At 41.1% G+C, this 26310-nt stretch overlaps 1 protein-coding gene across 1 annotated transcript in view; it reads left to right on the forward strand.

Annotated features, from left to right (window-relative positions):
• The first annotated feature begins 580 nt into the window (after window positions 1-580).
• The window catches only part of LOC104631606 (cytosolic phospholipase A2 epsilon), a 36220-nt gene continuing 10490 nt past the window's right edge, over window positions 581-26310 (forward strand). The window contains exons 1-11 of the mRNA XM_075754420.1: window positions 581-717; window positions 2942-3014; window positions 17405-17541; window positions 21032-21163; window positions 21595-21635; window positions 22082-22124; window positions 22893-22956; window positions 23761-23924; window positions 24197-24289; window positions 24797-24834; window positions 25477-25612. Coding sequence (XP_075610535.1) covers window positions 691-717; window positions 2942-3014; window positions 17405-17541; window positions 21032-21163; window positions 21595-21635; window positions 22082-22124; window positions 22893-22956; window positions 23761-23924; window positions 24197-24289; window positions 24797-24834; window positions 25477-25612 — 948 coding nt within the window. The 5' untranslated portion in view covers window positions 581-690. The remainder of the gene's footprint in view (window positions 718-2941; window positions 3015-17404; window positions 17542-21031; window positions 21164-21594; window positions 21636-22081; window positions 22125-22892; window positions 22957-23760; window positions 23925-24196; window positions 24290-24796; window positions 24835-25476; window positions 25613-26310) is intronic.

Raw genomic sequence — 26310 nt, forward strand, 5'->3', positions numbered from 1 at the left:
AAACATCTAGATGTTAGCATTTAAGATGAATCAACGTATTCCCTAATTTGGAGGAGAATTTGTTCTTTTTGTCTTGGTTTACTTAGAAGTTTTGTGTTTGTGGAAGGGTTCTGAAAGCAGGAAAACGTATATATACCTGACAAGTGTATGAATGAAATTGGGGAAATATCTACAAGCAAACAATTCAACCCCCTCAACCTCCAAGAAAAGGAAAATGAATAAAATTGTGTTGAAATAGAATGTCTTTTAAAGTTATTTTGTCCACAATACTTTTGGTTGTTGATTGGGGTGCTGTAGAGCTCTGTTTTCCTTCAGCCTACATGTAGCTGCTATTATCTTCTCTGATTTCTGCACTGCTTAGGCTGCCAGGTCATAGGTATCTGTGCATAAATGCTATGCGTTATCACTCCCTTATCTTGAACCGCTAATAACTCTTGGCACCTTGGGACAGCCTTCCCCCAACACACACCTCTGGTGTTTAGCTATCAAATAAACTCAGCAAAAATCCCTCCCCTTCTCTCTTCATACTTTCCCTTTCAGGCAATGAGGAAGGTGGGGCATGGTTAAGCCACTTGCTTCTCAGCAGATGACTCCTTAAAGTTTGCAGAGATACTTCGTGAGTCACTGCCAGCTGTTGCCTCTGACAGTGAAGTGACATCCATATCTGACTTGTACGCAGCTGGGAGCACAATGGGATCATACTGGAGTGCTCGTGAGGTAAGAGAGCGAAAATTCAGACCATCATTTATTAGAAGCTGAAGATGACCTGAGGTGGGTTTGTGATTGGGATTATCGTACCTAGAAGAGGACTTGGGAGCGTTAGTCCAGATTCATGTATGTATTTACTTATTTACGTCAGGATGACTGATAGCTTTGCTGATATTAGCTGCCCTGTGGAGGCACTTTTGTTAGCGGAGGGAAGTTCAGCCACAGTGGGTGATCCACGTGGAGGCTGGGAAGCAGTCTGAGGTGCCTCACGGGAGCTTGCTGTGGATTTGGGCTGAATCTGTGGTTTGATGCAAGCATTAAGTTGGGCTCTTCCGCAGTGCAGTGGCTGCCAGCTGTGCCCAGGTAGCTGTGCTAGCAGCCACCGAGTACTGGTGTACGCAGGAAGGTCACTGACTGAAAACAGTGATTAATCATGGATGCAAATATGGTCCTAGTTTGATATTTGTGCATGACTGACACCTAATAAAATCTTGAGCTGCCTTTGTCCATAATCTCTGAGACTATTTTTTCATTATTTTTACTTTTTTTTTGCGCGACATAACCAGGAGGGAAAGCCCTAAAACTACCCGTTGGGCTCCAGGGAGTTAACATACTCCGTCCTCTTCTTAGCTCTGACATTAACCTACTGTTTGACTATGAGAAAGTTATTTAATCATTCTGTGCCCTGCTTCCACTGTTGTAAAATGGAGATTATAGAGCTTCTCTCCATGACATGGATATATGTTAGCATAAGTGTGCATTGATGCTTGGAGATGTCAAATGTGGGATCCCCATGGTTTAACAAATAAAAAGTGTGACTGTCTAACCAAACTGGTTAAAGAAATGCTAGGGATCTACATGTTCATCCTTTTGAAAAGAGGGGAGAGTAAAGAACAAAGTCTGGCAATGGTCTTCATATGGAAAGTACATGTACAAAACAAGGCACGGGACTGTCCTCTCTGCTCTTCTCCTTGCCCATAGCCACTGAAACAGCCTCATGAGAAAAAGGAGAGGATTCTTGGTGATGGGGACAGGTAGGGGAGCAGGAGAATTATTCACTCAGAACTTGAATCCAGATGGAAGACATGAAAACATGCCCTTCTGTTTTGGAGTGAGACATAAAATACAGACCAAGGTCAGCTTATAATAATTCAGGAGTGATGGGGGAATTTGTATCCGACTTCTCAGCTGGGTCAGTTCCTAACTGGAAGAAGAAAAGGAGTGACATGATCCCCCTAAAGGGATTTAATGGAGTCATTTTGCTACTAGAGTATGGGAGAGGGAATATGTAATGACTTCCAGTGAAGCAATAGCTAAAGTTTCAGGTACTAAAATCTGCAAGATGTAATCATTTGTTTGGCTTGTGTCTAGTTATTTGTCTTTCCTTCTGTGTTTGATGTTTCAGCTAATGATCCTTTTTGCAAATATCCAGCATCTGGTTTTGGTGGGGAAGTTTTGTTAACATCTTTTTCTAAGCTGTTTTATTTTCTGCGTTTGTGCTGGTGGTGCCTCACTCACTGAACAGTTTCATTTCCCTCTGTGGTCATGATGCTTTTGAACATAGCTAAGACACTGAAATGTAAAGCATCATGATTATACATTTTACCATGGATTGTTTCTATTTCCTATCAGTTCTCTGCATCGCCTCATTCTCCCTTTCCTGACTGCAATAACTGAACACCTCACAACCTTTCAGGTATTTGCTCTTCACCATTTCTGGGAAAAGTTCCTGATAAAGATTTTAAATGAAAAGTTGGAATTTTTACTAAATAAAATTATCTGAAGAAAAGATCTGTTTTCCATGTGAAATTTCAAGTCTTCAAGAGAATTAAAATTATTTTATCTTTGTCTACAGATGTTTAATGGAGGTGCTTCTCATGCATGCTAGCTTTTTGCTAGATTATGTTTCCAGCTTAATTGTTGATAAATATTTATTTTAAATTAAAATGTCTTGCCATGTAATGCAAGCATTAATTAAAACCATTTTATTATGTTATCCTTTTACTGTTATTTATTTCATCAATGACACATATACACACACACTTCTTTTGCTGCCTCTTTTTTTTAACTCTACATGGACTTGGTTTTAACTTCCAAAGCAGTGTAAGTAGTTCACCTCCCAGTTTTGCTGCATGGCTTTGAAAATTGCAACACACATTTATGGGAGGGCATGTTTTTTTAAGCATAAACATTTAATATTCGTGCAGGTAATAACTTGGTCATTTTTCTGCAGAATGAAGAATGCCCATGCTGTTCACTCTCTGTGAAAATCATAAGAATGAGAAATCTGAGAAAGGCAGATATCTGTGAGTATCACAGTCTTTCCTTGAGGTTCCCAGTAGTTCAGTTCTGTAAGCAGAGAATACAAGCAAGCGTTGTAACTTGTATCTGTGCATGAAGTGTCACCATGGTTTCAAATATTGATGCATATTTGAATTTGGGCTATTCTTAGAATACAGTTTTGTATAAACAATATATTTCAGTTTACAGAATGTTACTATTAGTGGAAATACCAAAGGTCTATTGTGGTGTACTGTACATTATCTTAACTGCTAACAAGCTTCAGAGCCAGTTTTGCTGAACAAATTCAGCTGTTAATTCTCAGCTGCAGTTTTTGATGCACTGAGATGCAGGCTGCGCCTCTGCTTCTCAACAAAAATACCAGCACTGATGTTGAGTGGCTGCCAGAGCCTGTGGGGTAACATGGGAGCTTTGGTATCATCTTCTGTACCTGTCTGTTTTTTGCAGACAGCAGAAATACATACAGGCACTTCTGAATTTCTATTTGCTAAAGGGGGGAGGGGGGAAAGAAAAAAAAAAAAAAAGGACCATTATATATCTCACTGTCAAACAACATTTTCTGTCAAATGTTTACCAAAATATGTTCGAAATACCAGACTTTCAAGGCAAAACCAATGCCATTGAAATGTTTCTGGGGACTTGGTAGAATGGGTGGAAGTGAAGAGAAAAAAATGTCAGCAGTTACACAGGCAGGAGAAAGCGAACTGAAGGCTGAGTTAAATACCTGCCTCAGAGAAAAAGAAGAAGGCAGGAACGCAATGGAAAGGGAGTGAATATGAAACTTTGCATATTAAATAAGACCAAGTGAACTCAGCAAGAGTATTTGCCTCCATGGAGATTACTATTCAATTCTTGCTTTGCTGCTGTCGAGCCTAGCACAGGAATATTGTGTTTTCTTAAAACCAGCACATTTTCAGAGAAGAACAAAAGAATGATTCAGTTCCCTCTCCATCTTTTCAATCTCAGATAAGCTGCTTTCTGGCATAAATGATACCAGTCCAAGGCAGTGCCTAAGTTGCCCTGACAGCCAGTAGCATCAAGATAACCACCGACAGAGTTGATAAGCAAATATCTGCCTCTGGCCTTAAAATCAGGGATGTTTATTTCTTTCTCAGCATTTTATAATGATTGGAAATGACACTTTTACATTCTTTTGGAGGAAAGAACTTGCAGAAATCCATAGCTATTTATCTTAGCTCTTTATTTTTCATTAGTGTTTATCCTGCATCTTCATTCTGAGCAGATGTTTGACTGCCTGATTGCAGGTATGAAGCTGTATCACTGGAGATTTGCTTCCAAAGCCAGATGTGGAGGACGGTCTGTGCTGGCAAGAGCCAGAAGAAGCAGTGCTAGGTGCCAGGGTCTGAAAGGAGCAGCCTCGTTCATTCCCCATCCCAGCTGCCTTTCTTTATCGTACAACAGAGCACCACATTTTATGTTGCCTCTGAGAATCAAGAGCAAGTTACTTGTGGCACAGCAGAGAGCCAGTGAGATTTTTTCTGCACCATACCTGTATACTCTCTCAGAGCACTTAATTTTGTTAGCGAAGCCATGCCACGTGGCATTACACACATCACAAGAAATGAGACTGTATTAAAAAAGCATTAAACTGAATTTGAAAACCAGTGTGAGAGTGTAGTAGGAACCTTAGAGCCTGTAGACCATCCTTCCATTCTTGACAAAAATGTTGTGCAGCGAGATTTTAACACCTAAGCAATGAGAGAAGTCCTCAGAGGAAGGGATCCAAAGGCACTTGTTAAAAAACTGTCACGGAAGAGAGAGATATTGGCATGTACAGCAAAGTTCAGTTTGTAGTCTATACCAAGTTCAGAGTGGCTTAAGTTGAATTGCATTTATGAGCAGTGAGACAAGTGGAGACTTTGAAAGCAAATTGGGGAATTCAAAACTATGCATTTCATTGCACATAAATAGAGTCACTTGAATGTAGCAACAGTGATTTAAGAAGAAAGATAACTAGTTAGCCCTACATATCTGTGTTTCTGTAGATATTTACTTTCCTAGGATTAGTCTTCGCTCAAAAGTGATTTTTTTAAAAAAATATTTTTGTGAGAATGTATTTGTCATGTAATTAATATATTTATTCAAATATTTGTAAATATTTGAAATATGTTTGGCTCAAAATATATTTTAGGAAAAGATTATATTTCCCACTCACATTTATTTGTTTTAATCACTGTTTCTGTATAATTTAAAGTTGTTAAGAGAGACAGACATGAGGATGGAGATTTGAAAGATGGCGCAGGAATAATTCAAACTGCAAAGAGCCATTGGTGCTTTGTTGGAGTCAGAGTCTGATTAGACCAAGCTGTGGTTTTTGGAAGACTGCCTGTCAAAGATGAGTATGCTTTGCTTTTCTTCAACTGTGGCATTGTGCAGCTAAAGTGTCCTCCTTGTGCAGAGGGACTGCTACCCACAACCCACAGTGTTGATGCCTCCTTAGGTCTTGCATGTCATGTAATATAGGACTTGGGTTTTTATTACAGGATAGCTGTGGCAATCATCTATAATCATGATCTCCTGACCTTTTCCCTTTGTGTCAGACAAAAGGTTGCATTTGTACATGGTGTGAGCATAATAACAACAATTAGACCACTAATGTGTGTTGAACTCTGATAGGAATAAAGCTTACTCGTGAATCAGAAGGATTTGCTCTTACATTATGTAGGTTATCAGGCAACTACAATCTGAGTAGTACATACCATTCCCGAGACGCTGTTGTTGCAATTGCTGGGCATGTTTGAGTTTGGCTAAATTTTCCCTGTCAAAATTTGTAAGAATAGTGATACCAGACCAGTCCAAAGTCTCATCTGGATCAACAGTATGTCCCCAGAACTGGCCTATAATAAATGCTTTTGGACAAGGCAAACACTGAAGCATGCTTTCCCCACTCTCCCAAGAAAGAGATTTGTGCTTCATGAGGTCTGTGGCTCAGGGATCTGTCTCCTGAGTCAAAAGTAGTGTTTGCATTTAATTACCATACCCAAAATGCTTGGCACTTTGAGGCCACTGAGGGATTTTACTTCGATATCTTTCATTCTGCACTGGACAGGAACCCCCGTGCTCTTTCTCAGTATCATAGGAAAACACCAGGCCTAGTTTCAGGATGTTATTCTTTGGGGAGGTCTATATACTTATATTGCTAATTAAATAGTTAATTAAATAGTTAGGGCCATTTCTTCTGTCTCTTCTTTGCCTTGCATGGCCAGCAGAAATGCCTACTTAAGCAAAGCTGGTCCTTTTCAGGCTGGCCTGAAAAGGCCTTTTCTGCATATTAGTTAGGGTTAGCTCTTACACAAAGGCAACTGCCCCCTTGTATTTATTCTAAAACCAGCAGAAAACTTACTGTTAACAGCTGCGTGACTCCAGCTGTCTCTTGCTTTAAAACTGTGAAAGCTTTGTGGCTGTCACAAACTTTCATGAATGCATCCACCATTTCTGCAAAATCTCAATCCGCTGCCTGGATGGTGCTATTTCTCTGCAACTGTATAGGATGGTATGTGGAGATTTTGGACAAAAGTATTTAATTGCCCATAGTCTGAATATTGATCATAGACTCATAGAATGGTTTGGGTTGGAAGGGACCTTAAAGATCACCTAGTTCCAACCCCCCTGCCACGGGCATCCCACTGGGCTAGCCTGAGGCACCAGCAAAATAGGGAGCCATCGGCAGCATCAGGAGCACAAGTCGCAAGCTGAGGTGCCTGGGCTCTCCACGTTCCTGCACCCCCGTTGCAGTGCACAGAGACACAAGAACGGCTGCGCTGGGTCAGACCAAAGGTCTCTCCTGCCCTGTGTTTGAGAGCAGCCAAAGGCAGGTGCCTGGGGAGGAGTACGACAGTAGGTAAATTTCTAGACCTAATACAGTTTTTCTATGAATGCAGCAACACATCCAGTCTACTCTTGCACCTACATAAACTCTCTGCACCAACAACAGTCTTTGTACAGCCTCTGGTTTCCATGTCACAAAAACCTTTGCTGCAATCTCATTGCCTCATCCTTGTAGTGGCATAAATCAGTTTTGCCTTCACTGCTGAAAGGCCTTGAATTTGCTCTACCATACAGTGACTTCCCATGATCTTCCCTTACTTTCCCTGTCAGCTGACGTAGTGGAGATTGACTTTCAGAAGGCTTCCACCATGGGTGAAGGGACTGGTTGTTGCAAAACTCTTTTTTTCCAAGGGCTGGCCCACCAGCCAATATCACTGGAAAAGGGCATAACTTTCATCTTCAAGTTCCCCCACCCATTTCTTCACAGAAGCCTTTGAAGACCCCTTAAAGCCACCTTTATGCTGGGCTCTCCATTTCCACCATTTAACCACAGGAGAGTTTCTTTCTGGAGAAGCTTCTCTGCTGGCCAAGTACCACTGCATTTCACCCCCTGTGTGCCGATTATAACAAGGACTAGACCCACACTAGTGTAAATTCCTCAGAGCAGATCTTGTTTTCAGCATGGCTGCCCAGACCTGCCTCGCTGTGCACGGTCCTGTCAGAGCACCGCTGGCCCTCGCTGTTCCTAGAAGCTGCCACTGCAGTCACAGCAGGGCATGGGCTGCTTCACACAGTGGATAAATCTGGTTTAGTGCAGCACTTTTCTCAGTGGCAGGGTTCACTGATCTTCCAGGATGGAAAAGAAATATCTTCTACACTGCAAATTGACAGCTATGGGAGAGAAACTGGTTTGTTTCAAGGGCTATGAGTGAAATACAAATTGTGTTTTCTATATACATATATTTCACAGAAATATTCCCTTCAGGAGACAAAAAATGTCTTTAAAAATACTGTCTTGCCCTACTTTGTATTTAGCAAAGTCCAAGGTTTCAGAAAACTTTTCCTAGAATGGCCTACAGCTACTTTTTTTTTTTCTTTTTTCTTCTTCTTTAATATGACAAACTAATCTCAATCAATCAGCATTCTCATTAGCAAAAGTCTTAGGCTTGTCTTTAACTATAGTACTAAATCCAGCTCTTCTTAAATCTGGGCTTTGTTGCTATGTAATTTCATAGCAAACTCCCAACACTACTACTGCCCATTGATTTTTAAAGTTGGAAGGTGGTATCCCTAATGTTTTTTCTTCTATCACCTAAATCCTGTGTAACACCATCATAATAATTAATTTCCTTTCATTGCCATGTTCTCCAAAGGAAATGACTGTGTGTGGAAAGGACTAGTTGAAGACATTCCCACAAGAAGTTGTATATACTTCTTAACTTTTTCACTGACTGTAGCACCAATGTGAGGGAGCGGCAGCAAAGAGGGCAGGCAGGTAGCATGGGCAGTACCAGCAGGCAGCTGCCTGGGCTGGCCAGTGCTAATGGCATGTTTGCTTTTGGGGTGAAATCGCATCCCTGTCAAAATGGACGTGGTCGCTGACTTTTGCCATGGTCGAGGGAAGTCCTGCGACACGGTCCATTGAAAAAGAGCACTGGTGTCTTTGCAAGGCATCCCATCTAAGTTCCTGATGCTCCTGGCCGCTCAGACAGGCTGTGTTTGCATTAACAGAGAGAAATCCTAAGAGCAGCCCAGGACAAATGCTTGCCAACAGGAGCCTGCACAAGGACAGAGAAGTAGTTACGTGGATAGCTGCCAAGTTGCAACAAGGCCTGTAAACAAGGATTTCCTCACTGGTTAAGAAACTGAAATAAACAGGTATAAAAGCAACTGTTAATCACCAGAAGCTCCTCCCTGTGATGTCATATCCTGAAGCGGGGCTTTTCTTACTGTGATTGTAACCTGGTTAGATCAAGATCAAGAGCTAATTGCATAACTGCTAAGGTACATGTCAAAATGGAGCCCTGGTCCTGATTGATGTTTATAATAACAAAGTCATAACCACAGTAATATGAATAACAAATTAATGGATAATCTCAATAAATATGATGTGAACCAACTTCACAGTTGCAGTTGTTAATAACCTCTTCTCCTTTCCATTCAATCTTTTGTTTGGTTTTATCTGCTCATGTTACCCAACTCTGCTCCCACTCTTCCTCAGTTCATTGCCACCATCTACACACATACAAGAACCTAGTTTCCCTCAGATCACTCCTTTTGTGTTCTCTAGTCTAAGAGATTATTTCAAGCTTTTCCCTTTCTCAAGTCTTTAATGTATTGTTGGCAGAAATGCAATAATGGAGTCTATTGTATAGAGCATAGTGTATATTGCATTGTATGCAACTGTATTGTATTATATACATGGTAAGAAGTGTGGAGACAAAAAGCCTGTGCTGTGCCTTCATATTGTCATAAGCTACCGCCAGAAAGGACAATGCTGTGTATAATCAAGGAGCTCATTAATATGTTATTTGCTTAGGGATCTTGGTCAGGGCACCTCCCTACATCTATGGAAATAATTGCATCTCTACTGCTAGGTATCAATGGTTTGTACGTAGATACGCATGCTGCTTCTGTCAGCCATGATGGCTTCTGTGTACTTGTCTGTGCAAAACCAGAAAGCTATTCTGGTGGCTAAAGGTATTATGTGTGATATTCCCTCATGACTTACTCCAGACTGTTGGTGCAACCTTGGATGAGTTTCCTCAACACCTTAGTTCCTCATCTCTAAAGCAAGGAATGCAGCAAGGGCATTAGGACCCCCACAGGGGCATTAGGAGAATGAACAGTTTACTGGCTGGTAAAAGGCATAAGCAACCTTAGATAAATGTTAGGCTCATCTCTGTCTCAAAGGCAAAAGTGAGAGCCGCTACTGTACTCTAATACCGTACCAGCACAGGTGGTATTGCAGCTATTGTCCTTCATTGAACAGGGATGATCTTTAAAGACTTTTGTGATGTTACTACATGTTCCTAGTAGACTTCATTATCCTCTTGTTGAGAAGAGACTTCTAGTTAACAAGTGGTTGAAACAGGTTTTAAAATGTTTTATAATTTTTTAAAATGTCAAAACCTGTTTTAAAACAAATTTGAAAAGGGTGGAGGTGATGGAAATGAGCAAGGGTGAAGCTTGGGTGGAGAAGAAAGGCTGGAATGAGTAGATGATGATGGCAGCAATGTAGAACCACACGGTGCTTTGAGAAGACCCAGGTCTGTGCAGCGATTCATGACCCTTCACTCCTCTGCAGAGTTAAAAGGCAGTGGCAGACTCTGCTCAGGATGCGATTTTCTCGTTTGCACTTGGAAAATTCCTGCCAACCTGGTGAATGTTTCTGCAAGAGTTGAGACACATTTCATGAAGTGCTGTGATAAGAAAGAGCACAGATAGCACAAGACTAGCATGCAGTTTCTTTCAAACGTATGTAAGTAGCTTCAGCAGTTATCAACAGATAAGTATGTGCTTTGATTTCTGAATAGGTTTTCTATATTTACAAATTTCTTTAGGCGGAGCTGTGTAACACCTTCTCACCACTTAGGAAACTAAGCTGAGCATTGCCTTTTCCCATGCTTACAGTCTCCCACATCTTCTTAAAAGTCACTGTACCTTGGTGTTTTGATCATCCTTGATAAGGACCATCTTTTACTCTATATCCTGCTTACTATTGCACAACAATGTGTTGAGTTTAAGACCAAAGTATATTTTGGTTGACACTAAACAGTAACCACAAATTGAATATCAGCAGATCTGTGTTTACAGGACTACTAGTGGTTATGTGGGATGTTCAAAGAAGTTCATAAAGAATATGAAGATTGATACAGACATTTAATTATTGCAGGATTGCTTCAGGATTTTGAGGTATTCCTTTGATGAGGAGAAGGTGGCACAACTTCTCATCTTTGGTATTTTTTTTGTGAAAAATACATTTAAATGCATTTTTGTTCATTGATTCCCAAAAGATTTTCTTATATACTGTTAAAGAACCTGCAGAATCTGTTCAAGTTCTGTTCTGGTTGTTCCAGTCGTATCTGCAGTTCACCCAATTATGCATTAAGCAGTGTGACTAATATCTGTAATCAGTGATTCATTCTTTCCTGTACCCTCCGAGCAAAAACCTGTTCTGTTTTATGCATCTGTGCTCTCGTTGTGCTCTTTCACACGCGTCTAGGTGAGTGCTGCTGAGCCGAGCTGTACACTAAAAGAACAATGTGATAAAGGCCTCTGTTATATCTTAGTCCCTGTGGAGGTCTATTCTGAAGACTCAGAGCACTGCCAGGGAAAGCCTTGCCCACAGGCGAGATTCATAAAGCTTGAGGACCTTTATCAGTGATGGTCTCCAGAGAGGAGCTTCAGGCAACCTTTTTCTTAAATCAAGGACATTGATTACCTTGTAGATAAGGACCAAGAACCCAGATGTGATTTGCTATTATGTGGGAGGCCAATGTAAAGTAGAGAGGCTAGATTTAACATGGCTGTGATAGTTTGCATTGCTGAAAGGACACGTGAGAGTGTCCATGTGAGACTATGGCTTCTCTCCGGGGCACTTTATATGACTGTATCCTCAGCAGGAGCCAATAAAGTAGCGCTGCAGTAGTAGGTGAAGTAGTAGTCAGTGAAGGTCAAAAGTAAGATTTACTCACAAATGTTGGTGCTGGTGCTTGCATCATATTCTGCTATTAAATTGGCAATCTTTTTGAATGTCTGCCTGGCAAAGGCATTCATCTTTTCCTATTTGTTCAGGACCAATATTGACACCCTTTTTTAAAGACTTTCCTTTCAGTTCAGGAATGAAAACTAGACAAAAGAGGTCTTGGGTATAAATGTTCCTTGTACATCAGATATATCTATTCCTAATGTCTTCATTCAATCTTACTCAAAGGAAAGTTTCTGTACACTGCAGGATCAGTTGGGAGTCCTGGAGAACTTGAGCCAGAACATGAGCTTATTTAATTTCACTGTGAAAATAGGATTAGTTGTAGTCTTGTGATAAAAGACAGTCTGGAGGCTGTGTGTTTATCTGTGGCTTACTTTGATGTAAAAGAAACTGATGGTGTGACGTCTTTGTAGAAATGTCATATAAAATGTGAAGACTTGACTGCCAAAAGCAAAGCGCATGTTGGCAATGCATCCAAGTCATATATTTACTTCAGGATGAACCATTGCTGCAATGTAAGCTTTTAATCCAGGCTGACTGAATTCTCTCCTTAACAAATAAACCAAAACAATCAAACTGTAATCTTCACCTGTGTGTTATGCCCTGTAGGTCCAAAATTTAGTTCACAAAAGGGTGACTGAAATTTACAGACCCTGGGCTGAATTCTTGGGCACACAAAGGCCCATTTACATTGTGGTATAAACACTCTTGCTTCCAGTGAGTTTTCCTGCTATGTTATGGAATATTTCTTACCAAATTAAGCATCAGCATCGAAGTCTTTACCTTCATATTGGCTGCTGCAAACCATCCTGTGAGGGAATGAGGTGACTTATTGCACCCTACTTTTGTTACTTAGTTATAACAATGTGCCTTATTATTTCCATGCTGTCTCCTTAGGCATAACTCTTCCACCCACACCATAAAAAACAAAGAACCTCTACAGGTATCTATTTTTATTTATGTGTATGGCATCTACAGTAAACTCCTATGGATTATCAGTGCTAGCAGCTTCCTGTAAGTGAGACTTTGGGATATTTTTAACCTCACTCATCATATTTGCACATATTTTCTGGTTTTCAGATACGTTAAGCACAATGAAAGGAGAACACCTCATGCCAGTCAGCTGACCTTGTCCTTGCTATCATATTGAGTTACAGCTTTTTGGTGGCTTCCCATTCAGTACCAAATTTTACTTGAAAGAAAAGATACCTAGGAAAGTGTCCCTGCTGGAAAGTTAATTTATTCAGTAGCAAAGTTTTTGGTTTCAAAACCCTGATTCTCAATTGAAAAATTCACATTGGAGTTACTGCTGCAGTGCACCGTCGGTGCTGCAGCTTAGTCTCAGTTCCCACACAAGATTACATCTCCCATGATGTATTGGTCCTGCTCTTTCAGAAAAGTCCTGGAGGAGAATATGAGAAAAAGTTCCATAACTACCTGTTTTTATAAAGCATGTCAGAGGCACTTCTGAGACAAAATAATGATGCTGAAGGCAAAAAACATATTAGTTTTAGCTAAACATTAAAGGCATTTTTGTTTCTATTCCCTTACTGAGTGAATAACATTCTTGTGGGAACACGTTCTGAAGAAAGAGAATTTGTAAGTGTTGATTTGTTGGTTCAGCTGCTTCTGGTATTGATTTTGTTCCCACTCCCGTTTTCTTTGAAATATTAGGCACTTCTGTGTACTGCTTACAGCCTGTTTCTGAGGCTGTTTCCATGATGTTTCCCTCTGATAATGATTTCTTCAGATGCGCAGCAGTTCTAACTACCCACAGTGTCTGCATCAGCAGTCTGGCCAAGACCTAATTTCCAGCTAGTTTATTTTAAGTGGAAATGAAAGAACTTTCTAAAAAATGTTTTCCAGTGATAGATGTGAGGTTGCACCACGTATCACTGCAAGAGGGTCTGAGGTGGAATGAAGGAAGTCTGACCTCTTGATGATTCCTCTTGGCCAACAATATGTGGCTTTTTTGTACCTGCCGGCTGACACTCTGAGAGGTGGAACAGTGAAGTAGAGCAATGCTTATGAAAAGTCGAAAAACAGGTGTACCTATGGAAATACATGATTTCTAGTTCCACCTTACCAAAAGAGAGGATATATAAAGGTGATCTAATGACATCTGTGCTTCTGTTAGCATGGACAAATCTTCCAAGAACAGCTACACATACACAAAATGCCACTTAGGCAATATAATTTATCCCGTGTTGCTTCATGGAGGAGTTGGGATGGGTGGGAGAAGTTGTAGCACAGCTGTTCGTGGGCATCTCTGCATTCTATTGTGCTGCTTTTTGCATTGTTTCCTTTTGACGATTGAGATGGTACACAGAGGCTCTAGATACGGATTTAGGCCTTGTTACTTGGACTCTGTATGTGTTTGGAAAGGAAAGGTGGCAACTTTTCCAATAAACTTACAGTCTTACTTTATACGTGTCAAAGAAGGAGGTTTGCAATTGTTTTGGAGACAGCGCCCGGATATCTGGGAATTGATCTCTTGGGCTGGTGTACAGTATAAGGATGTCCCATCACTTACTTCCCTGACAGTCAAGGCTGGCAGGGAGACCGGTTAGTTGGTTTCCATGCAATATAATTGACATGACATGATTATCCTGTTTATTGCCTTCCAGCATAAACAGGGGCATCAAGTGACAGCAATTCCATGTGACATCTTGCAGGTTCACCTGGGCTGGTCCTCTTCTCCTGAAGCAGGATCAAGCTTACCTTGTCTGTCACTCTTTGATACATATCTGGGTAGCAATACCCTCTGAAATGAGTTACCTTAGAAAGTTTATAAAATCTCTCTTGCTAGAGCTATCTCTTTTGGAGCTGGAGCAGTTTTTCTAATACTTGTCTTTGTTTATTTCCCTCTGGCCACATAGAGTCACAGATCATTGTCCTCTTTGTATCAATCATTTGGTCATTACAGAACTGACTATTGCCACATTATTTGACAGTCTTTGTTGTTGTTGTTGAATTAGCAAAATCAATTCTTTCAGCTCTTTCTCATATGTCAGGCTAAGTCAATCCTCTTCAATCTGGACATGTTTAATTTTAGTAGGTGGTAACACTTAAAGCCTTTTACAGTGGAGGGAGGAAGAGAAGGGAAGAGAACTGCAACATGGGAAACACTGAGCATCCACTTGTTCCTGACCAGGGCTGGGAGTGTATGCAAAGAGATCTCAGTGCTAAATCTCATCACCTGCACTCACATTTAACATCGTGTATTTGGGATCTGGTCCAAAATTTATCTAAATCTGTGTTGTATATATAAGTTATCAGATGAATCCTGCAACATTATAGTTCTGGAGTATAATTTGTTATTCTTCCTGCAGTGGCCTGGCTGTAATTGCTTGTTTTCAGATTCAAACATCTTTGTCTCTATCTGCATTCTTGTCTTGGGCTATGTTGAGACAGAGGCCTCACAGCTGCTAACTGAGCTGGTGTTACATGTGGATCATCAGGTTGTGGGACTTTGTTTTGTGCTCTTATTAAGGGTGAACAGCCTTGCTAAAGACTGGACTAACTTTTCAGGTTGGCTATAGGTCTGCTGTGTTCAGAGAGGATGAAGGACTGAACAGAGATTTCACCGCTCTATCTAGATAGAAGATTATAAGTCACAAGTTTAGAGCTTCTTTGATACTCTGAAAATATTGAATGCTTGTCTTCTAAATAAGGATTCATAGCTAGTATGTACAACAAGGAGATATCCCAGACCATAAATAAACACATTCTCTGAAACACGCATATATCAGTAGTTCATAACTGACAGAACAGTTGCTGAAGATAGATATTCTCACTCTACCTGCTTATCTGGCACCATCTAAGGAAGTAACTATGCAAAGTTAATATTATCTTCTTCAAATGTTAAAAAATCAGAGGAAGAATTGTTGAAAATACTGTGGGTGAGAGAGCTAGAGAAATTATTTTATCACCTCCTTTAGCAATGAATTGTTATCCACAGGTACATTGCAAATATTCTGTATTTTAAAATTGCAGTAATAAGTCTAAAAATATCCTAATATTACTTTTTTTTTTTAGAATTATAGACATCTGCATTTGTGATGTTAAAGTAATTTCTTCCCAGCTATGGACAGTAAGAGGGAAACTATCAAATGCATGCTGAAAAACTGGAAGATGTTTCATGTTCAGACAGTATCAGAAGACTTGAAAGATAAATCATATATAACCTGATTGCACAAATTGCTTTAAGTAACACCTATTCATTGCCACATGGGTTACACCACACGTTTAAAGAAAGCGTAGAATGAGAGCAAGAGACTGGTAGAGAAAGAATAACATAATTACCAATAAGGCACTGTCTTCTTGTGGGTCATGTGGAAATATTAATAACAGCAGTCATTTTTTGTACAATGCTTTTAATCATGGGATGTCAAAGCAGATTACAAAAGAGGAAAGGATCGTTATCACTGTTTTATTGATGGGGAAATGCAGATAAAGAAGCAAGATAAATTTAAATGGAAGCAATTGCCCAGAGTGACTTAGCAGCCTGGAGCAGAGCTGGGACTGGAGCCAACGTGTCATGAGACCTTTTTCAGCAGATTACCCACTTGGTCATGCTGCCTCTCGGCATGTATCCCACAGTGCCAAACTATCTGTTATTATACCCAAATCTGACCTGTTACTGTGATTACAGAATAAGTTGTTAGAGCTGGAGACATTAGAGACAGCTGTAGTTGCCCAGCAGACAAAAGAAATATCCATTGTCCAAAAAATAAGTGCAAACAGTGTACAGGACTGAAGGACAGCAGATTTGCTCCAAATGGGAGGGCTGGAAAGGGTGAACGATGGAGTACAGGGAACGAGTCTCACCACTCTTCACTGCATTTTCAGGGTTTCAGTTTATTACCACAGGTTCATGAGACATCAACTCTTTTATGCACTTAGGAGCAGGTGCCCAGCACTGCTCCTTGCTAAAAAACCCATCATCATCTTAGCAGTATCAGAGAGAATCCTAACCACCAAACATCTAAGTGCATCAGGTTAGCCCACAAAAGGAAAGTTAGTTGCGCAGCCATGCAAATACCCAACCTGCCCCTCACCTGAAAACTCTGGCAATCCCCCAGAGACAACTCGTCAACGCCCTGCGGCCATGCTGGGTATAGCTGTGCTCACCCTGCTGGGAGGCTGTTTGCCCCAGCTTGGGGCTGGGGTAGTTCCCAGGACCCCACCCCAAAGTAGCCCCCATGTGTTATGAAAATTTAATGCCATAATTGTAGCTAACTGTGCAACCTTGTGTTACATCAACACCTTTCTCAGCAATCAGAAGTTTCTTCAGTATCAAGGCTCAGTTTAAATCACTAAGATAAAAGTGCATTGCTGTTTTTGCGTATTTGCTGATGGTGAAGGGATGTGATCGCATGTTGGGCGAGACAGTCGGCTCATTACATGGACTGGGCTACAACTATGTGGGGGCAGCAGCCCGGAGGGGGAAGACGCTACCCAGACCCTCTTTAGCTCTTCTGTTCCCCTCTCAAGGGCAACGGACAAAGTTAGACTCTTGTCTAAATGCTCAAAGGGTTAAATAAGTATTTTACCCTTTAAAAAGGTTCTCTTAAAATGTAAACCTTTTTCTTCTCCATCACAGAAATCTCAGGGGAAATACCAATAATGAAGTTTGTTAAGTAAAACTAGCTCTACGTATTTTTTTCTTACCAGCTGTCTTTATTGCAGTAGCTTCTTCGAATCTCCACTAATGACCAGAGCTCCCACCTGCAAGAGGGAACAAATAGCAGTGCTATTGAAAAAGGACCTGTAAGAAAAGTAATAGAAACAATATCTCTTTTTTTGCAGCTTACGGTCTATACAGTGCTATAAGGCTATGCTCTAAGATGGTTATAGTAATTTGTTAGTTACAATATATCTTTTCAAATACAGTTAGTCAAACTGATTGCTATGTAAGCCTGTCCTTGCCCACTGCTTCCCCTGAGACTGTCCGGACCAAAACCATCAAGAACTGCAAAGATCCAGTGTGGAATGAAACATTTTGCTTCAGGATCCAGAGCCAAGTAAAAGTAAGACACAGAGTGCATTTGTTTTTCTTTTGGGGCAGAGATCTCATTGTGTGATCGATATGTAGGGTACCAGAAAAATAAATATGTGTCAGGGACTACAAGGATATGCGTAAGGGGATGTGGACTAGCGTGCAGCAGCAAAATTAAATTTTATTTTCTGGTATATAAAAGATATCCAAGATATTTCACAACTGTTCATATAACGTTCTATGACTTTTCACTTTTTTTTTTTTTTAAAATCACTGCTTTTCAAGAGTAAAGGTGAGAATTTCAGAGTAAGTTGAACAGTATAAAAGACATATAGAGCTAAATAGTGGAAGCATCACAGTGCTGTATGTTTTTACTATTCCTTTGGAACAAACCGCAATGAAAAAAAAATCACAAAACAACAGTTAAAATTTGCAAAAAAGAAGACCAGCTGAGCTTTTACCGTGATGATAAATGTTAGAGCTTAAGAAAGTTTGCAAGTCCTACTACCAACTTCCCCAAAAGACAGGATCAACATCAGAGTCTAGGAGTCCACAAAGATCAGTGATAGGCCAAGTAAGCCAAGCTTACTTCACACCTGGGGCAATCGAGTTCTGCTTTACAACTCGCACCCGTCATTTTCTAGCGCGGGTGGCAGAGCAGGACAAGAGCACTTCTGCCAAGTGCCAAGTCAGCAGGCCAGTCCCCTGGCTCTCTTGAGCACCGATAAACGCCTCCAAAAGAACATTCAGAATAGCTAAAAATGTTACAGCACCGCAGGGTGTCCAGTCAACAATCTCTCTTGCCTTTGTCTGCAGAAGTTGCCCATGATACAAGTTCTCAGGCTTCCTTCCACAGAGTTAGGTGGTACCGGTCCTGTTTGGTGTGGCTTTCGGCTTTAAAACATCTGCTCATCTGTGGCCTACATCCAGTGCTTTCCCTGCATACCTAAAAAAAATACTAACTTCTTTCAAAATACCAGTGAGGCACAATTTCACAGAGCCCTGCAGGTTTATCAGGGAGGCAAAAGGCAAGGGACAAACATTGCAGCATGGGAACAAACACCCACTGATCTGCAACTCTTGCACCAGAACACCTGCTCTTTGCAATGGTTTATGGCTGACAGGTCTTTCCAAACTGCAATACCACACATAACAGCTGAAAAAAAATATCCTGGCCACAGGAAGCTGCTTGAACTTGTTCTTCATGGAGTAGTATTTGGGAAGACCGTATGTTTACTTTGCAGTAAGTTTGCAGGAGGAGACAAGACACCTGGCATTAGCCCTAATAATTTTCAGTGTGACATTGTGGCAGTGGTCGCTGTGGCTTCAGTGTGGGCTGCACAAAATGTGTCCTGGGGATTTGGGACAACCAAAGTGCTCCGACATGTCTGTCACTGCTGCCTTGCTGCTCTGTGGGCTCAACAGACAAAGTGAAGTGTCTCACAGGTTTCTCTGCAAACGCTGCAATTGTTCTGCTCATTACTCTCTGAGCAGAGCTGGAGGCTGCTGGTCTGGTTATTTTCTCCTCGCCTGTCTTGTGTATTCATCTTCCTAAATCATGGGAGCCAGAGCTCTGTGAAATCATGTAATGCACTGTCATCGTGGAAGAGAAAAACTTGTTTGGGTATGTCGGGCTGGTTCCCATCAGGAAGAGGAGCGTTTACTGAAAGGCGTCTGTTTTGATGAACATCTGACAAAGCACAGCTGGCAAGGCAGGGCTTCCCGGGCTGCTGTGGGCAGCACTCCCTGGGCTCCAGGAGAGCCACCCTGCCCGGAGCTGGTGGCACACAAAACTGCGGAGAGCTGGCTCGGCTCCCAGCGATGCTGCCCTCACATCCTCTGTCAGGAGCGGGCAGAAAGAGTGAACTGCCCAGAGAGCCCCGGCGGCGTCCCACAGCGTACCCCCGCGGTGCAGCCAGCCGTCGCCCTTAGCCAGCCAGCACCCTGCGCATGCCCCTCCTGGCTAGCTGGGAGTGACTGAGGGACTTCAAATCAGTTGGTCACTAAGAAAATGTCAGCCATTTTGGCCAAATAAGGACAGTCTGTTGCAGTATCGCAGCTAGGAAAACTGATCTGTTCTTCAGCGTAAGCTTTCCTTCTATAAACTACAGCTTTTCAGCATATTCCCTTCAACACCTTCCATAATCCTTTACAGGCTATTTATGGCTGGTCTGTAAACCAAGTTGCTGTGGCTGCTTCTCTCTGCCTCTTGTTGGTATGTTTATCTTAGAAAGTGTGGTGGGCAGGAACCCACCGCTGACCCTATCAGCCCCAAACAGAATTGTTTTTCTGTCTGAAGCACAGTGTGATGCATTTATATGGCCTTAAAGGGCAGCAGCCTTTCTGCCTTCTGACAGCAAACTGCAAGCTCAAGTTCACTACAGCTTGCCAGTTCTCATTTGATGGTTTCTTACAGAATTGATAGATGTCAAAATTGAATACCTGGATTCTGGATCATCTTCCCTTCAGTATATTTGCATATTCAATCACTTATCAGATTTAGTTATGGACCTTCCTGCGATTCATTATGAACTTTTAAGGCAACAAAGCTCATGTGCTCACTTGCTTTTGTGCATGTGTTTGCATGTGAGACCATGTGCCTATTTGTGTGTCTTTGAAAAGCATCAAACCTCTTAGCAAGTTTCAGTTAAATCTGATGGATAAGTAAGAATCTCTGAGATAAGGGGTCCCTGTAATTTACATGAAAATGAGCTGCTGAATATCTGGAGAGAGGCCCGAATTACTTCCCCACTGAGAAAACAGCTGTTAATGTTAATTTGCTCAGCACTCTGGGAGGCACCTCTGAGCCAGCCCATGTGCAGCTACCAACCAGGCACAGCAAGGGGCTGTTGCCCCTCCAGTCCATCCAAGCAGGCAGGTGATGCAGGAGGGAGAGGAGGAGATTTGTGCAGTGGGAGGCAGGAAGAGGAGAGATTGAGAGCTGTAGGATATAATCCAATGGAAATAGGCCTTTGTTCTGCTGCTTTTTGTGCATTTTGTCACCAATTTAACAAAACCGTATCAGTTTCTGTAAATTCCATGGTAATTATTTCCATGTGATCTGTTTAATGCGTTACAAGATATAATTATGCAACCATGCAGTAGTTATATCGTGCTTCCTTAACATATTTTAATCACTGCTTATATCCAAGGATTTTATTTTTTCTTCACCAAGAACAATAAACTCCTGACCACTAGATGTTTTCCTACAATTCAGGGAAAAGTGGTGACCTCAAAACAAATTAGAGGTCAAACATGTTTTTCAATATGGGAGCTACATAGTCAATGATTCTGTTAGCCTTTGTCATTTAAATTAGTCTGCAGGGGAAAATTAGCCACAAACCCAACTATGTCAGGTTCAGAATATCATCCTTCAGCCCTGTGTGGATGAAAAGGTTGTGCATGCTCCCTCACTTCTCCCCATCCTTTCCCTGTTTTTCTTAACATGCTGAGCACATCATCTTGTGCCTCCATAAGATCTCAAAATAGAAATGTTTCTAATCCTGCACCTCTATTCGCAGAATATTCTTGAGCTGAAAGTCTATGATGAAAATGCGATGACTAAAGATGACCTCCTCTTCACTGTGCTCTTTGATGTTGCTAAAATCCAGCTTGGAGAAACCGTTCGCTTGACTTTTCAGCTAAATCCAAAGGTAAGGAATAAAACTGCCTTGGCCACAGGAAGGAAATAAATTTTTGGTATTACCTCCTAATTAACTTCTTGTAAAGCAATTGTAGGTGGGAAGGTTTATTTCCTATTGGTTTGCACTTTGTGTATCCTGTAAAATACCTTCCAAACCTTATTCGGCAAAGTGAACAAGATTTACCTCCCTACCTTGGACCATTTTACTCTGCCTCACTACCGAATGGACAAGTGCAGCCAGCCTGGGGACTGATGGTTAACAAAGGAGGGAGAATACTATCCACTCTAACTTGATTGCTTTCACTCATCTTAGCAAACCCTAGGGCAGGAGAGAAATTTGATTTTAAGAGCTGTTTCAGGAGCCAGAATAATCATTGACAACCATAGCTAGTGAGAAAGAAAAAATAATTCAAGTGCTTATAAGGAATTAATCTTTTACAGACACAAGAGATGCTGGAGGCTGAGTTTGCATCAGAGAGCATGTGAGTAAAACTCATACGAGACTGAAGAACTGTACTTTGCAAAAGCAAGCAAACACATGCTAACATTTAGTATAATACAGTTTAAAATGCTCAGCATCACAGCAACAGCTGGTGTTTATCAAGTTCGTTGCATATTGGCTAAAAGACTGTGTTCCTTATTTACCAAGAATCATCCTGGATACTAATTTGTGCCATTATTTGCTGGAAGAGGGAGAAGGATAATATGAATTGCAGCCACTGTGTTACTACTACTATTGTTTATCATTATCATTAAAAAAATAAGGAAGCCACATTTCAGATGTCTCCCAAAATTAAAAATCAGTGACATATTTGAGACTATGCTGGACAAAGCACCCTTTAAGAAAAGTGTTAGTCCTTGGTGTTCATTTAAGGACGTATTTAGGTTATATTAGTTCTGACTGCATTTTTTTTTCCCTTTCTTTCAGTCCAGTCCCTCCTGAGAAGCTTGTCACAAATGGTGTATTAGTGGTAATTTTAAACTATTTCTCTTCTATGTTCATTCTCATTTTCGTGCTAGTGATGAGTGGTGAATCTGGCAGGTGACCCAACACCTCACTTGCAGGCAGGGCTGAAGGGGGGGAGATGGGGGGTCAGACACTGGCAGCCATCCTGTTGTGCTGCTCCCTGTGGGAGAATGTGTTAGGAAGGAGTGAACACAGTCGTCGGAGATACCCAGAGACCTGTCTGCCACCACCAGCTGATAGCAAGCCTCTTGACAAAGCCTGAAGTGCATTTTTGCTGACTTACTGCCTCTGTGCCATTCCCTCTGGGGACTTCTCTTGGGACCCCCTCAGGGCCATCCTGTTTTCCCCACCTCCACAGGGTGATATGGAAGTTGCTTTCTTAAGTGCCCCTAACTCACTATTTAGAGGAGGTAGCACTTGGCTGTCCAACTTCACCAAAGCAGGGCTGTGAGGGCAGCTCCGTAATACGGCTGAGCCATCTGTCCACCCCTGGGAGGCCTCAGCACACTCCCATTCCCTCCCTTGTTATTTCCACTCCCTTCCCATCTCAGTGCCCACGGATAGACTGCAGCACCACAGCCATTTTTTCTTTCACATCTTTCTTGGCACATCTTCAGAGTGCCAAGGTCTTTCTCTTATCAGCCTAACAAACACAGGGTGGACAGTTTTCCAGACCCAGGGACCCGGGTGACCAGAGATGAGTAGCAATGAAGTGATTCAGATATGGCATGTTTTGAATACTTAATTCTCTCATCATTCATCCCCGCCACAGTCTCGTGAAATTTCCTGCTTGGAAGTCCTGGTGGACAATAGAAGGACAAAGAAAGAACCTTCAGGTTAGGCTTTAAACTAGAAACAAAAAATCTTATTTTACAGTAAACTGAAGATTTCTCAATTTTTTGTTATTTTCTTATCCAGTAATTTTCCTACTTTGTTCTTACAATTAGAGCACAGGAATTGAATGGTTAGGAATATATACAGGATCATAGATCCAACAATTATAGTATGTCTGTGCTAAATAACTATAAAAACTGGACTTTGAAATTTGAGTGAATGATTAGACTGATAACGAATCCTAATAGTGCTGTAAAATAGAAGTAAATGTATATTTCTATCTCAATAATTTACATTTTGCCCAATTTGCCTGTGTGTCTGAGGATTTTAAAACAGCTACTGCTGTTTTATAAGCTTTTTGGGTTTTTTTGTTTTCTTTCTTCTCCTTCTCCTTCTCCTTCTTTCTCCTTCTCCTTCTTTCTCCTTCTCCTTCTCCTTCTCCTTCTCCTTCTCCTTCTCCTTCTCCTTCTCCTTCTCCTTCTCCTTCTTTCTCCTTCTCCTTCTCCTTCTCCTTCTCCTTCTCCTTCTCCTTCTCCTTCTCCTTCTCCTTCTCCTTCTCTTTCTCTTTCTCTTTCTCTTTCTCCTTCTCCTTCTCCTTCTCCTTCTCCTTATTCTTCTCCCCCCTCCCCGTAATGTTCCCTGGCTAGATAAATAGAATCTGGGAGCTTTTAAGCATTGTTGAATGTTTTGTATATTAAAATGGCAACTTCTGAATGACCATTTAATGTTCTATTTCTGAGATCATAATCATTAACTTCTCTTATGGCTCTCTCTCTTTTTTTTTTTTTTTTTTTTTTGTCTTTTAGAAAAAGACTTCTTATTTTCAGTGAAGGGATCATATGAAGAGAGTCAGACTCTGTCGCTGGGCTCTTCCCAGAGACCTGTGGAGCCTCTGGACTTCCATTACATGAAGTACAGCCTGTCAGAGCTGCACGTGGCTCTAGCAGAGAAGAAGCCTCACTTCTGCTCGGTATGTGTTTGTTAGCTTTAGCAAGCACAGTAAACTCATGGTTTTCCATACTTGAGTGAGGCAAATGGAAAGAATTTGTATTTTTAATTAAAAAGCCATCTTTCGTGATCTTCTGCTTTGGAAGAGCACTGTACCCCCTAAAATGCCTAAATATTAGATGCCAACTTGGAAACTGCTGGATGGTGACCCCATTTGAAAAAATAAGATGGTGACAGTGCTTTTTTTGTGGTGTATACATTAAGTATTTTTCTACATTATAATTTATTTTTCAGTGCACCTCAGGTGAAGAGAAAAAAGACTGCCATGCATCCTTTACTATTCCTCTGGATTCACTTCCCTTCAAGGAGAAAGTAGCAGTAGCAGAGGTGATTGATACCAACTTTTTAGAATAAATATGAAGCTGTGGACCAAAGATCAATGGACATGAATTAACTAGATTAGTGTGAAGTAGAGGTTCAGATCTATAACTGCTAGTGCCCTTACATTCCTAACAGAGAGCGTTATGGACCTGTACATTTTCATATGAACCGAGTAGAACCAAAAACCACAGCCAAACATTTGAGAGAGGTATTTCTGTGACCAGCTGGGGACTAAGGTCAGACCAAATGCAAACGATGAGGCAAGACGCGGCACACTGGCAGAGCTGGTGCTGGTTTTTACTGTACACTGCTCTGTGTATCTTTAAAGCAATTTGAAGAAAATGAAGTGGACTTGGAGAAGTTTTAAAAATTGGATGGATTTTCTGATTGTTATGGCTTTGTGGGTCCAACATGACTCTTAGAAAAAGTGAAGGGCTTCAAAGCTGACTGAAAGGAGAGAAAAGGACATAAAATCATCTCCAGTGCTTATGTTGTGGTTTTTTTTTTTCCTAGGATGAAACAATCAATTTACATGTGAAGTCAAATGACTGGTAAGAAATACTGTCTTTGGGTTTTGTGGTTGTGAAAAAAAGATGCTGCCCAGCTTTTTGGCTTCTTGCCTTTTTCTGTAACTAAGTGATAAACCTATTAACCCCATGTTAGTTACCCATGTCCAGAAGGTGAATGTTGTTAACCGTACTGGGTGAAATTTCCTGTTATGGTACTATGCAGGAATTCAGTCTGGATGGGAAGAATAATCTGTTCTGGCTGCAAAATCCATAGAGCTACAAGTTAAGAAAAATACGTGTTTATACCTTGCTTTCCTTACTTGTAAAGAATCTAGGGTATTTGTATTTATGAAACCTGGAGGTCTTCAGGCAGGCAATAAATCCTAAATATTCCACTGTTTATAGTATCTGTATATGGATTGCAGTATTTTATGTTAGACACTTCTTGAAAATCAGTGAGGCAATAATATTTCTGGGTTGGGTTTTTTTGTGTAAGATTTTACAACTTTTTAACTTTCTCAGCCTTTTCTCTACCTTGTCTCTACTGTCTGTGATGTGTTTTTGTGAGGCTGCAGTAGCAGCTTTTCTAAGCCTAATAGTAGAGTTTGTGACTTGTAAGCATGGGTCCAGACATTAATTGTAAGTGATCATGCACATCCTATTTAACCCTGGACTTTATTTGAGGTCAAGAAACTTAGACGTTCGCTTGGAGTTTGATCTGTGTATGGAGGAGAAAAATTTCCTACAGAAACGGAGGAAGTTTGTGGCTTCTGCTCTGAAAAAAGCACTTCATTTAGAGCAAGACCTACAAGACCATGAGGTATGGAGAGCACCACAGGGACTGGACCGTGCTGTGCAACACGAATGTATTATGCTTGTAGCCATTTGCATATTGTTCCTTAACCATCACCGATGTATTCAGTGCCCTGTGTAAAGCATTGAGAAATGTTTAAATGAAACAATGTGAGAGCATGGGTGGTATTGAACCCACTTGCTAAGCATATTTGCTCAGAAAACAGAATGTCATAAGTCAGCATTTTTTCCCTGCCTTATTTCTTTTTCACCTGTGAATTATAGACCTGGATAGTCCTACTCTCTTAGCTGAGCGTTCAGCCACCAAGACCCCATAAGGTATTTTATATTATTGGATTTTGGAGGGAGAAAACCTAACAGTTAAAGTGACACATAACACTGACTGATGAGGATATTTCTTATCACAGACTCTCTCCTCTGGTGCTCATGATCTCAGCTGTACTGTCATTCTAACAGCCCGAAGACATTCATTCAACATTTTTCTCTCATCTGTCTGACTGAGTTAGGGTTTGTATTTGTTCATGCCCATGCTGGCATGGGGATGGTTGGTGCTTTAGGGAGGGAATGTGGTCTGTGATCAGGCACTTCAGAAATAGAGAAGTTTTCATTATGAGAGGGTCTGGGTTTTTTGGGGGGGGTTTGGGGTTTTTTGTTTGTTTGTTTGTTTTTGTTTTTTCATTTGTGCTTTTCCCTTTGTCCAGGACA

This window comes from Balearica regulorum, chromosome 5, assembly GCF_011004875.1.
Source record: "Balearica regulorum gibbericeps isolate bBalReg1 chromosome 5, bBalReg1.pri, whole genome shotgun sequence".
Classification (NCBI taxonomy): Eukaryota; Metazoa; Chordata; class Aves; order Gruiformes; family Gruidae; genus Balearica; species Balearica regulorum.